Source organism: Sphaeramia orbicularis, chromosome 24 (genome assembly GCF_902148855.1).
Source record: "Sphaeramia orbicularis chromosome 24, fSphaOr1.1, whole genome shotgun sequence".
Classification (NCBI taxonomy): domain Eukaryota; kingdom Metazoa; phylum Chordata; class Actinopteri; order Kurtiformes; family Apogonidae; genus Sphaeramia; species Sphaeramia orbicularis.
Window position 1 is genome coordinate 19,898,315 of NC_043979.1, and position 14,466 is coordinate 19,912,780.

Genomic DNA, 14,466 nt, shown 5'->3' on the forward strand with positions numbered 1-14,466 from the left:
TCTTATTTAAACGGACTGATCATGCGTGGAAAATTATATCTAAAATTTAGCCTGTGCGTGTAGTGTGAGTGCCGCTCCGTATCAATTTGTGTCAAGTTCCCGTATGGAGTAATTCCCATCAATAATTACCATTCCCAAATTGAAAAAAAAAACTGTTTTTGCTTTTAATCGTTGTTGTAACAAAGACAAAAACTTGGCTTCATTCCTCAAAATTTGCCCCTCAAAATGCAGGAAATAGTGTTTCAGAGAGTTATAAATTTCACATTTTCCAGGGGAGGATGTGTCCGGACCCCCATACAAAACTTGTGCCATGTATGCGGCTCGCACAGCATACATGGTGCCCCTACGCTGTGAAAAAAATCCTAGTGAGAACCCTGGAGTGTATATAACTTCTTGCATTATTCTTACAGGGAGTATATGTAACCTCTCATGCACAGATTTGGATCAGACACAACACCAGAGGATACGCAAAGTATTTTCCATCTCGCTGTCCTGTTTGTTTAGATGAACTCACAGAACGCTGCAAAGCAAAACAGTCTTCTTTTGATCTATACTCCTTATTAATTCAATCTTCCAGCATGTCTGGTGTTGAGCATTGCTTGTTTAGCATATCCTGTTGGAAAAAAAAGGTAGTGTACCTTTTGTTTTGTTTTATAGGAGCATTTTTCACCCCTGGTGACTAGGCATGGATCTCAACATAGTCTATTGTGCTGCGACGTGTTCCCAGACAAAGACATCAGCTTGTGACTCACTCCTTATTCACTCCTATAATGAGAGCTCTTCCAGCTGGTGCTGCAATCACACACACACACACACACACACACACACACACACACACACTGCTGTTACACATTAAGCCAGCCATGTTAAGCCTGTATCCTCGAAGCACAGTTATTCAGGTGCATGTAGGCTTTAGTCCCATTGGGGAGTGGTTTTGTGTACCGCATTCCCTGTTGTGATCAGAAGCCACATACCTGGAAATTCCAACATGCTAAAACATAATCTGTGTTAAAGCGGTGCACAAGTGGCTATCAATGTAAAATAAAGGCCCCCGTGGAAACACCCTCCAGTTGATCTGTTCATTGTGAAATGTTGAGCTGTGTGCAGTGTGTGTTTATGTTCAATAACAATAATGGTGACAACACAAAGAGAGGTATGTTTTCCTGCATGCAGTACTGAGAACACAGCTGCAGATTTCAGAGCTGCTCCTCCATCTCTTTTTGGAAAAAAAAACAAAAAAAAACACACCTACACTCCATGACTCAGTCCGCTTTTTGCTATAGGGAACAACTCAAGCATCTCAATTATGTACCAATAATACTCGATTGCGGCGTGTTTCTGGTCGTGATTCTTATAATAAACCACACTGTAAAAAATGACTGTAGAATTAACACCAAAAAGTTGTAAAATTGCAACATAAAAAAACTGTAAGTGACAATACAAAGCAAAGTTGTTTATTTGAAAAGAATTTTATGTTAACGATTAAATCAAATATAGCTGTAGTTTTTACAGGACGAGTATGTGAACAAAACCAGATTTGGATGTAGAGATTATGTATTTCTATTGTTTTTAGAAAATAAAACTGTAAATTGAAAAACAATGTGGTGCCGTTTAAATTGCAAGACCATAATGTTGAAACAATGACGTATTTGCTTTTTTTTTTTTTTTTTAAGTTATTAAAAAAAGGAAACATTTACAATTTAACATTTTAAACTTGTAAATGAATGGACTGGTAGAGTAGAGCGGCTCGTCCAATAACCAAAGGGTTGGTGGTTTGAATCTTGGCTCCGACTGTCCATATGTCCAAGTGTCCATGGAAGACACTGAATCTTGGTGTATATGTATGTATATATGTACATATTGTAGGTTTAGACAAAGGGGTGAGAGCTAATAAGCTATGCTTCTTCTCACTCCTTTTTTTTTCTTTCTTTTCTTTTACGTGTGTCATTGTTTTATGGTTCCTTGAATTTTCATTTCTATATCATGTTGTGCAAAGAAGTCAAATAGTAGTAATCAAGAAGCTTGTATCATATCCATATTCGAAATTTAAAAAAAAAAAAAAAAAAAAAAAAAAAAAATCTTAAACTGGTCCCAGTTGGACCTGGTTGTTTTGGAAAGTGCTTTGGACACCATGAAGGTGGAGAAAATGAACTAAATACGTGCAGTCCATTTACCATTTAAATCCAATGTTAAATCTACATGTTTGAAATGTTAAATCTACATGTTACTTCCGTAAATATTTTTACAGTTGGATGCATTTTTTACAGTATTGTTCTGGAAACCACAGCTGCCAGTTTTTTTCCATAAAAATAATAGGATTTTTTTTTACAGTGCAGAGAAAAAGGGAAACGTGTTGCTTTTAAGAAAGGTCATCCTTCCTTTCTAGTTTATTTGTCATTACATTTGAACATGTTATTTGCACTATGTACATGTAGCCTTCACACACGTTCATTGAGATAAAAAAATCTCAAAACATAAATGTAATTTAAAAAAAAAAAATCCTCTTTAACACTGCTTTAGCTCATGACACAAAGAGAGCATTCTCCCCCTGGGATTGAGAAATGCATTCAGCAAACACCTTTGTCGCACTGATGTGTAGATAGAGTCATCACAAATAGAAAAGAAACACAACAGCTTTGAAACCACTTACTGTTGTAACACATTGTACAATACCAGGTTGCCAAAGAAGCCAGATTAAAAAAACACATCATTTGAATGACACGCTACGTAACACAAAGCATGTTCATTATTATCAGCAGTAAAACTTTCTGTAAGAGATGAAAGCAAACATACAGAGTCTTTCAGTATAGATACAGAGATGGTGATGGTGTGTGCGTACAGATGTTTCATCGTGAATCTCATGAGCTGCCTGAATGTAGTCCGGAATAAGACCAAACATACACAGGAATAACAGATGACAATAAACTCAATGAGCTGAATCGGAGGACTCCATACAAATAAATCTGTCTTTATCTGACCGCCTTATTCAGAGGAGGATGTTTATTCATACAGGGAGCCAAAAATAAACCAAAAAACCTCCAGGTCTGAGCTACTGTTTCATTTTTGCAAAACATTATGAATATGAGCAGTACTCACTCATCATTAGCAGAACAGAATCGGCTTATATGTTTATTTTAAAAACGTTCAGAGGATGTGTAAATGGATTGTTTACTTGCAAGGTTTGACAGCAACCAGTGATGCCAAAAGTGGCTTATTATTGAAATTAATGTGGTTGTGCTATTTTGGGCTATGCTCCAGAGAGTACACATTCCTTCAGAAAAAGCCATTATGGGAAGCTAATTGTGCACCATAAATGTCAGGTATGACTAATGCACGACCTGTGCAAGGAAACTAAGTGTATAATGTCACCTCTTGGGGGCTTGAACTAGCATCTGTCTGGCTTATAATCTACAGCATAAAAGGCAAAATGAAAAAACTTTAATTAATAAGCCAGTCATATAATTAGTCAGACATTATTTCCCGTCTTGCACAAACGTTTGTTTTACAAGGTTGAGTTAAAATTTATTGAAAATTTAAGACGAGGGCTAATATTCATAGATCAAACTGTATTGTCCCAGTGCCTTATTATGATAAAATACCATCTGTGCTAAAAAGCTGAATGGAGAATTTGCAGGGTTAAAACATTGTACAAAATATGACCCCTTCAGATTCTAATCAATTTTAATTTAAGCTTTTTTTATGGTCTGCCAAAAAAAAAAAAACAAAGTTCTAAATCCAATCAATCATGCGTGGCAGTTCACTGCTGGCACAGCTACAGTCATGCAAAGAATAATTGATACCCAGTGAATTCAATGCTGTCAGACTGTGACACTTGGTTTATATGTGCAGCCCTGCAGGATAAGTAAGGCCTGCCTTTTAATGACAGGATCTACCTGATTTATAACTTCCTCATCCATTGTGAATGGCTGTTGCTTCGTCTCATACTGTGTTGATATAGAAACACTGGGCGTCGCTGCCCTCCATTTAGGACAGGGGTGTCAAACTCATTTTAGTTCAGGGGCCACATTCAGCCCAGTTTGATCTCAAGTGGGTCGGACCAGTAAAATAACACTGGTCTACAATTTTTTACAAGTGATTTGCTTCAGACATTAAATGTGCTAAATGTTACGTATTTTAATAAGATTAATTGGAAAATAAATGACAAAAGTGCCGGTTTGCTGATGTTTTCAAGGTATATGATAAGTGTTATTACACATATATATTGGTTTATGTACATTTATATAATAGTTTTAGAAATCTTCCACTAAATAGAACCTGTAAAGTGAATGTATTCTAATGTGCAGACAGTGTTTTGAAGTAGATCTTGTAGCTCTGAGACAAATATTCCTTTTGAGTCAAACCCATTCTCTCGTTAATTCTTGAATTTCACATTTTGACCCAAGGCTGTATCTTGGAAAGTTCAGCCAACCAGCATTTTTGACTTGATTTTTCTTTATCAGTGACTCTCATGTGGTAAAATTTCATTACTTTTATTCTGGAAGCATTTTCCTTGTAGACCAGTGTAACAGTGAAAAAAGTAAAATTATATTATAATCAGGTTTAAATCTACGAAGTTTCCTTAAAAATCTGATCTGAATGACATGAATAACTTGAATTGTCTTTAGAAAAACAAGTGCAATTTTAATAATATTCTGCCTCGGTTTATCAGTTTATCATTTACACATGTGCATTACAATCACACAAAACATTTACTAACAGGCAGAATATTGGTAAAATCGCATTTACTTTTCTTAAGACATTTCCATTTGTTCATATTTGTTCAGGTTATTCACATTTTTTGTAAAAGTATAGTTTGGTAATGTAAACATTTTCATGTAATTTTACTTTTTTTTCTCCAGATTTTTATTTAGAAATATTGCGAAGATTTCAGCATACATTGAAATTACATTGTGGTCACGTAACAAGTATGTGACCAACGACCAATCTTTCCATTCTCAACATTTGTTTTTCTTTTTTTTCTGTTAATAATAAAACAATTGAACAGTGAACAATGGATGCATTGTTACATAAAGCAAAAACAAAAAACAAGACAATTCCAGATACATTATCATTATATTGTCATTTCTTGCACATTTAGGGTTCCAACAGATTGTGTTTGGTAAGTGTAAATAAAAAAAATATCCACTTTGATCATAGATTTGAAAATTTGTTCATTTGTAATCGAAGGGAGAAGGTTAGTCTTTCCATCTGGTAAATTTCATTCATAATATCTACCCATTTTTCCAGATTAGGTGGTTCAGGTTGGAGCCAGTGCCTGGTCACAGCCTTTTTACCAGCAGTTATTAAAATTCTATATAAGTAGTATAAGTATTTTTCACTAAAATTTCAGTTTTTCCCATAATTAAGGTGGCAAATTCAAAAGGTAAAGTGACATTAAGTATATATTCTATATTTTTGTAATTTTTCTTTTTTACACCAGTAAAAAAAAGAGAAAATCTGGGATTGTCATTATTTATAGGTTATAATATTTCACTGGTCTGACCCATTTGAAATCTAATTGGACTGTGTGTGTCTGTTTGTGGGACCTGAATTAACATGATTTTAACACCACTGATCGTTAATATCTTCAGTGTAATTTTTGCATTTCACATATTCAATCCCGCGGGCTGGATCGGACCCTTTGGTGGGCCGGATTTGGCCCCGGGGACGCATGTTTGATACCTGTGATTTAGGACCATCTGGCTAAAGCACATCTGTGCGTTACATCAAAGATCGTAACCGAACATTCCTTAAAGTGAGCTTACCCAAGGTGCTTTTAGACAGCAGGGAACACAAAAAGACAAACAGAAGACTAAGCATGTTTGCATGTGTGTAGGTAAACCATTCCTGGCGTGAACAGACTTTGTTGGATTTCAGGGCTTGTCTCTGATGGATGAACAGTAACTCCTTCAAAATACAGGCCTGAGGCGCCATCGAGATTGTTCTAATCCATGCCAGTGCATATTGTTCCATATGAAAGAAGCAGCCTCTGTTCACGGTCATATTTGATGTTTTTTTTTTTTTTTTTTCCTCCATCTCTCAGAGCTTTATTCTCCATGATCAAACTATTATCAGTAGTTCAATATTTTTCTGGATATGAAAGTACTCCTTTGTCAGGATTTAAGAAACTGCGGGTGCCGTCACATATTTATTATCTCCTCCGCTGTTTCGAGTAGATGAAGGAAGTTTTGATTAACTGGATCCATTAAAAGACTTTCAGGGTATAGAGATGACAGGAGGCATCATGGGAAGGGACTCCAATTTTTAAACTGCAGCTCATGAAACATCAACATACAAGTGGTTTAGGGATGATTTTGTGTTAATCTTAAACCCACTTCCACCTCTGCTCTTGAGGATTCGCTTAAGTTTGCAGGATTTTGTCTCAGTCTTTTCTCCTCAAAGTTTCGGCAGGGGTCTCGGAAGTTCAAAACCGCTGAGATAAAGTGATTTGCCATCGGGGGGTTTTAAGTCAATGGGACGCAAACTGGGCTCCGACATGGAAAATTCCCATTACATAAACCCGGTGTCTCAACAAAAAGTATGCCCAATTCCCCTACTTCTCACCCTCCGATCTGACCTCTCTCCAGTCAGTGTGACTAATCTTGGCTGACAGAGGGCCTATGGGGAGAGGAGGCTGGGAAGAAAGAAAGATGGAGGAAAAAACTGTACATCCCCAAAAAACTTTCCTCCAAGTCTGCAGGAGCATTGCCATCCCCAGAGGGCTTGTTCTCTTCCTAGGCTCCCCGGAGGTGTGTTTGGGAAGGTGCGGCTGCTATATGTGTCCTGGTTTAGAAAGGTAGGCAATGAGAGCTACCACCACCCCCACATATACACCAGTGCCTATAGTGATGGAGAGGGCGGCCAGGAACAAAGCCCGTCGAGAAGCAATGTTGGCCAGAGGGAAGTCACCTTTGTTCACCGCCTTGGTGGTCTGGAAAAGAGAGAGAGAGAGAGAGAGAGCAACAGAAGAAGTCAGGCACAGTTTTGAAAGACCTCAAGAGAAAGAGTGACCCATTTTTCAAAGGGATCATAATTACAGAAGCTGTTTATGAGTTCTTTGGCCATGTGAGAAAAAAAAAAAATAGGAACGGAGTTGGGAGTTGGAGGATGGGAAAATTGACCGAGCAGCTCAAATACAGGGTGACACAAAAAAACGGGATGTATGTCAAATATTTGAGTATAGTTTTAATTTATTACAATTTTAGTTTTATATATCTAATATTTGGAACCAATATTCACTTTTAAAGTCTTTGAAAAGGTTTGTTAAGCATCTTTGTGTTATTTATGCAATAAATTATATACATTTTTCAAATCGGATTTAATATTTTTTGTGTGTTTTTTGTCTTTTTGTGTTGATATAGGAGGTTACAGTGAAAAAAACTAGAAGCACTCGGAGAGCGCAGACCTCCGCCAAGGCTGGTCAGTGCCCCCCCCCCCCCCGATCACCACCAAAATTTAATCATTTCTTCCTTATCCCATTTCCAACAAACCCTGAAAATTTCATCCAAATCTGTCCATAACTTTTTGAGTTATGTTGCACACTAACGGACAGACAAACAAACAAACAAACAAACAAACAAACAAACCCTGGCAAAAACATAACCTCCTTGGCGGAGGTAATAATAGGCAGATGAGATAGATGAAGTTGTACTGAAACAAAAAGATACCAAACATGGGTAAAGTAAACATTTCTTTATGTAGTATATAAAGTCAAAATCAAAAGTTCTCAGGCTCAGACCCCTAAGGATTAATACAGGGTGACACAAAAAACGGGAACTTTTTAACAATCCAATAAAACCAAGAGTGATGGAAGAAAAATATTTTATTCATAGTAACTGAAACCTTAAAACATGCCATTTAAGAAACAATGATGGAATTTTCATTTTTTAAAAATGACTTCCTGTAGATGGCGTCCTCCTGTACGAATGCATTCTTGAAATCTGCTGTTGAGATTCCTCATTGACCGCTGCAACATCTCAGCTGGGATACTGTGAATTTCATCCTGAATTCTCTGTTTTAACTCATCCAGAGTTCTTGGTCCAGTCGTGTACACTTTACTCTTGAGATAGCCCCACAAGAAAAAATCACAAACGGACAAATCTGGCGATCTAGGGGACCATGTTGAGCCGCATTATGTAACAAATCCCCATTATGTAATAAAATTTCAAAATATAATAAGAATGTCACGTCATCTTGTAATAAACCCGCATTATGTAATAAACTGACGCATTTTGTAATAAACTACCTCAATGCATTTGGTAGTAAATTTTTTCACATTATGTAGTAAGTTATTACAATTTGAGAAATTTATTACAAAATGTACTTGACACATTGTTATTTTCAGGAAAATGTAATGTGTTAAATTAATCTTTAAACTGTGTGGTTAAAGTTCTGATTCCATTACCTGTAGCTCCTGTGACTAATTTCTTCTAAATTGCTCTGAAATGATATTAATTTGGATTGTTATTACATAATGAACCATGTTATTAATTTTTTTTAAAAATAAAAATGTGTCAAATGCATTTTGTAATAAATTTCTCAAATTGTAATAACTTACTACATAATGTGAAAAAATTTACTATATAATGCGTTGACGTAGTTTATTACCTCCGCCAAGGAGGTTATGTTTTTGCCAGGGTTTGTTTGTCTGTTTGTTTGTTTGTTTGTTTGTCTGTCCGTTAGTGTGCAACATAACTCAAAAAGTTAAGGACAGATTTGGATGTAATTTTCAGGGTTTGTTGGAAATGGGATAAGGAAGAAATGATTAAATTTTGGTGGTGATCGGGGGTGGGGGGGCCCACGGGGGGTGCCACTGATCAGCCTTGGCGGAGGTCTGCGCTCTCCGAGTGCTTCTAGTTACAAAATGTGTCAGTTTATTACATAATGCGGCTTTATTACAAGATGAAGTGACATTCTTATTACATTTTGAACTTTTATTACATAATGGGAATTTATTACATAATGCGGCTCAACAGGCCAGGGAATGTTACCGAATCTTGAGATCACACGGTTACCGAACAATTCTCGCACAGCCGCCAATGGTTACTAAAATGGGGGTGTGTTTACTTGCTCAAGGTCAGTGTCTCGCAGTGCTGCCACTTGCTCATGTCTGCCAATACGCACTTCAAAAATTCCTGTTTTTTTGGGTCACTCTGTATAACCCAGGAGAGCTCATCATACGAAACTGAACTGGAAAAAGGACAATTAGTGTGAAAATGTCAAGGACTGATCACATCTGCCGCTTACACTGAATGATGACTAGTGTATGATAAAATCATTATTTTTCATTGTTGGGACCAAAAAGCCCTTTTAAGCAGTCGCAAGCAAAAAGCAAAGAAATACTACTGGAAATAAATGGTTCTAATATTGTTATGAGAAGAATTTATGAATAACTGAAAGATGTAAAAAAAAATATAACCATTGGAATAGAGAATGCAGGGCTTTTCAGTCCCTTTTTTCAGTGTGACCCAGTTAAGAGTAGAGAATTAACTATAGTGCATTTTATAACCCACCATAATCACATACGGATGCTCTGTGATTTTGTGTTACATCCACAAACTGAGAACTGAAAGACTGAAAAAAACTGGAAATTGAAGACAGCAGCGCATATATCAAGAACCCTTTCCTAAATTACTGCTCTAAAATAGAAATAATTGAGTTTTCTCTGTAGCACAACTGTCTGTAAGGATATATCTACTGCTTTTACGGTTGTGTTTAATCGTGCTCATCATTTGGATTCTACATTTAGCCCAAGAATGAACAAGAATGAAATCAAGCAGGTGAATGAGACCAAAGTGACAGTGTTCACAAAGTGTCTTTGCAGCTCATTATGGAGCTGGCCCTTTGCCCCGTCATCTCCTTCCTCTGATGACTCACTTAGAAATGGTCGATGTCTGGAAAAAGCTCAGAGCTACAGCTGCACAGGCTTCGAGTCAGATTCACTGAATAACAATAGCAAACAGGCAGCACACTGCACAGGAATACATGTTTTTTAGGGATAAACAGAAAAATACATAGATAAGAAAAAGTTAATCTTTAACCCGCTGATTTTCAACCTTGGGGTTGGGACCCCACGTGGGGTCGCCTGGAATTCAAATGGGGTCACCTGAAATTTCTAGTAATTGATAAAAAATTAAAACTTACTAATAAAAAATTACATTATATAGCCTAAATGTTGCCTAAAATTAACATTTATGTGCAACATGCAAACTATTACATGATCAAAAACAAATTAATTTTATCAAATAAAATGTCTCCGTTTTGAATGTCTGGGGACACCTGAAATTTCTAATAATTTATAAAAAAAAAAAAATTAAGACTTACTAATAAAAATTTACATTATATAGCCTAAATGTTGCCTAAAATTAATGTTTATTTGCAAATTATTATAGCAAACTATTACACGATCAAAAACAAATTAATTTTAGCAAATAAAATGTCTCCATTTTGAATGTCTAGGGTCGCCTGAAATTTCTAATAATTTGTTCAAAAAAAAAAAAAAAAAAAAAAGTACTTACTAATAAAAATTTACATTATATAGTCTAAATGTTGTCTAAAAGGAACGTTTATTTGCAATACAGTATAGCAAACTATTACATGATCAAAAACAAATAAATTTTAGCCAAAAAAAAAAAAAAGTCTGTTTTGAATTTGTGGGGTCGCCAGAAATTTGTGATGTAAAATGGGTTCTTGTATGCATGTAAAAAAAAAAAAAAAAAAAAAGGAAATTGTATTACATATGATACAGTGTTCGCATTGCCCAATTTCTGCAAAACCTCAAATAAACAAAGACTGGGAAAAAAAAAAGAAACAAAGTGATTTTTCTTCATTTATTCTACTATTATCCTCTGTATTTTGCATTTTCCAGTGAAAATTAGGTATTTCCCTATATTTAATTTACTGATATTATTATATTATATGGATGTTCATCAAATAATTTTTTTTTATTTATAGAGCACTTTTCACAGACAGAGTCACAAAGTGCTTTATCAATTCAAATCAGAATCAAATTAAGTTTACAGAGACCCAACAGAATCCTACTCCGGTGATAAAAATAATTGCACGTCAGTGCTTCCAAACAACTGTGTCCTTCTCAACCCATCTGAAGACATTTAAAATGAAAATGTCCATGTAAAAAACCACTACTTTTACACATGTTTATGTCCCACCAGTGTATTTACAGTTGTGAGTGATTGACAGGAGTCTTAAGCCCACTAATCAGTACTAATACTAATAAGCCCATTAATATGTGATGTTCAGTTGTTCAAAGCAAGCAAAAGGGGCCCTGAAGTGGTCAGAATAAGTTGCATTAACGTATGTTTTGTCCTTTCCGTGTTACCGTAGTCCGTTCGGACATAGAACTAACAGACATGTTTCTTTCACTCTGTTTGTATGGCCCCAAAAACGTTTGCCTGTGAGTATTTTATGTTCAGTTGTTGTAAGAATGAATAGTATCAAATATCTCTGATGTGAGCCTTTGTTGCTGAGTAAAAAGACGCTGTAAATCTTTAATTAACCTGTAAATGCTAATCGTTAGCGTGTCTATGGATTTTCCCATTCAAGTTAGCATCGAGATAAAATGACTGCTAATACAACATTCACATCGTAAATGAGTAAAGGTTAGTTCAAAGGCTGACATATTAGACCTAAACACAACCAATGAATTTACATAAACTTAGCATGAGCCTGCATAAAGAATTAGCAACCCATCTCCGACTGCTTGCATAAACAAATTAGCTTAAACATCAGCATTACTTGTAAAGTTCGCCGGTTTTCTCCTCTCAGCTGCACATACACACAGCACCGGTGTGTGGACCGGCAAAATAAAAGCATGAGTTTCAAAATAAGAGTCCGTATGTATGAATCAACTAAGACTTGCTTGAAAGGCAGAACAATAATAAAACGGCGTTATTTAATGAATGCGTTAATGCGGTAATAACGCGTTAACTTGCCCACCCTTAATTTTTTGTAAAAGAATAGTCTGTAAATATAAACATTTTTGTGTAATTTTACTTTTTTTTTTAACACTGAATAAAAGACAAAAATTTGCACTTTTCATTATTTATAGGTTGTTATGATTGTATTTTACTGTTCTGACCCACTTCAGATTGAATTGACCTAAAATGATTTCCACATCCTTGACTGTTATTATCTTCATTATAATTTTTGCATTTCAGAAATTCATCCCAGGGGCCGGATTGGACCCTTTAGCGGGCCGGTTTTGGCCCCCGGGCCGCATGTTTGACACCTGTGCTTTATATGTATCACATCAGCTGCAACTATGTGTGACTGCATTGTCTCTGTCAACTAAATAAATAAATAAATAAATCCACTGTCATTGATCGAACTCTATGGGTTTTACTGGTGAATCAATGTTGTAGAAGATGATGGTGTTTCTACGGCACAGGTGTCAAACATGCGGCCCGGGGGCCAAATCCGGCCCGCGAGATGAATTTACAAAGTGCAAAATGCAAAAATTACCCTGAAGATATTAACAGTCAAGGGCATCAAACTCAAAAATAATAGCATAATAACCTAGAAATAATGAGTCAAAATTTTCTTCTTGGTTTAATGTGAGGAAAATCATGTGATATTTTGCGATAAATAATGGCAACGCCAATTTTTTTCTCTTTTAATTTATTGTAAAGAACATTAAATTCTGATATCCTTTCATAATAAAATGTCAATAACCTGAACAAATATGAACAGCCTGAAATGTCTAAAGAAAAATATGTGCAATTTTAACAATATTCTGCCTGTTTTGTGTCTTTGTAGATCTTATCCATAATGCACGTGTATAAATCATGAGTTGAGGCATAATATTGATCAAATTGTGCTTTTTTTTTTCCAGAAATTTCAGTTTTTTTTCAGTTATTCACATCTTTTTTGTTTTGGATAGAAATAGTTTCATCATTTAATGTTATTTTTTGCACTTAAAAATTTGAAGTTGTCATTATTTATAGGCTATTATGCTACTATTTTATTGGTCCGGCCCGCTGGAGATCAAATTTGGCTGAATGTGGCCCCTGAACTAAAATGAGTTTGACACCCCTGTTCTACGGTAACTACGGAGCCTCCGAACATCCAAATGGGTCATATCTGATCACCATGAAAAAATGACAAACTGTATTTTACACCAATTATTTACATGCATGGATTAGATTAGTGCAGGGGTGTCCAAACTTTTTTTTCAAGAGGGCCAGATCTGATAATGTGGACATTGCCAGGGGCCAGTGGTCCCTTCAGACATTTTTTAAACAGTAAAAATTACATATAAATGCGCTGTTCTACAACAATTTTATTTTCATTGTCACAATATCATTTTTTTAAATGGCAATGTAACCAAATCTAAGCCACTCAGGTGTGAACAAATTAAAAAAAAAAAAAAAAAAAAAAACAATTCTGCCTTCCTTTCACATCTGGAGTCAGATAACATAGAACAAACTGTATAGCGTATCTTAAACTTCCAAGTTGATAAAAATCTTAACCCCACATTCATTTTAAATATGACTTATATGAGTAATCATTACTCGTATATTACTCAGTAATGCAAAGTCTGTCAACATTTAAGATGAAAACCTATGAATCTTACTCTTGTCTTTCACAAAATCATTCAGAAAGTAATATTTTGTGTCACATCTATAAGTACATAACACCAGCAGTTAGAAGCAACAAACCTGGCAACTTGGTAGCCTGCCTTGGTGGTGAATTCAGTGAACTCAGGTTCACATGAAGAGTCACTGTTGTGAGTTTAAAGCAGCTTGAATTTGCTTCACTTTTTCGGAGCGCTAGCTTGTCGTATGCGTTAGCATGTTTTGTCTGCTAGTGTCTCTTTACATTGAATTCCTTAAACAAGGAAACAGTCTGTTGACAAATTAGGCAAACATAATTGCCTCGATTTTCAGTGAAAAAAAATTGTAATTCCCATCTCTCCTGGAAGCGGCGGCCCTCACTGTCAACTTTCGTTTTTTTATTTACAGGCGCCATGGTTAGAAATTAGTGAAAAAGGTTCACGGCGAGGTCACAGAGCCAGATAGAGTTAGAGTGGTGCTGCCACCATGAGGTGAAAGGAGAAACTGCATTTGGAACCTTTTATGATTCATGTACTCGGTTCAACAGTCCAAGCGGGCCATAAATAATATAATATAAAACCCAAGCTGTGGGCGGTATAAAATCTGACCACGGGCCGTGATTGGCCCCCGGGCCAGACTTTGGACATGCCTGGATTGGTGCATCAACAGTTATTAAACAGTTTGAATGTGCTTTTGGGTTCTGGTGGATGTTGGGGTCTTTATGGGTTAATGCCTGTTTCTTGCATCCAGTCCTATTTAGAGTAAATGCATTGCTCAGTATCTGTTCATTAGTGGGAGCACATACTAAAAAGGATCTTTACAAATTCCTCTGATAAACCACCTAATAAATACTTCCCTTAAAATATTTCAAAAAGAAAAACCCTGAGAACAAACA

General features: G+C 35.9%; 1 protein-coding gene across 2 annotated transcripts in view; it reads right to left on the reverse strand.

Annotated features, from left to right (window-relative positions):
- Window positions 1-2,353: 2,353 nt before the first annotated feature.
- syndig1l (synapse differentiation inducing 1-like) overlaps window positions 2,354-14,466 on the reverse strand; it is a 128,900-nt gene continuing 116,787 nt past the window's right edge. For both annotated transcript variants that reach the window (XM_030128932.1, XM_030128931.1), the window contains 2 exons: window positions 5,683-6,931; window positions 2,354-3,978 (listed from right to left, as the gene is read on the reverse strand). In XM_030128932.1, coding sequence (XP_029984792.1) covers window positions 6,773-6,931 — 159 coding nt within the window. In that variant the 3' untranslated portion in view covers window positions 2,354-3,978; window positions 5,683-6,772. The remainder of the gene's footprint in view (window positions 3,979-5,682; window positions 6,932-14,466) is intronic.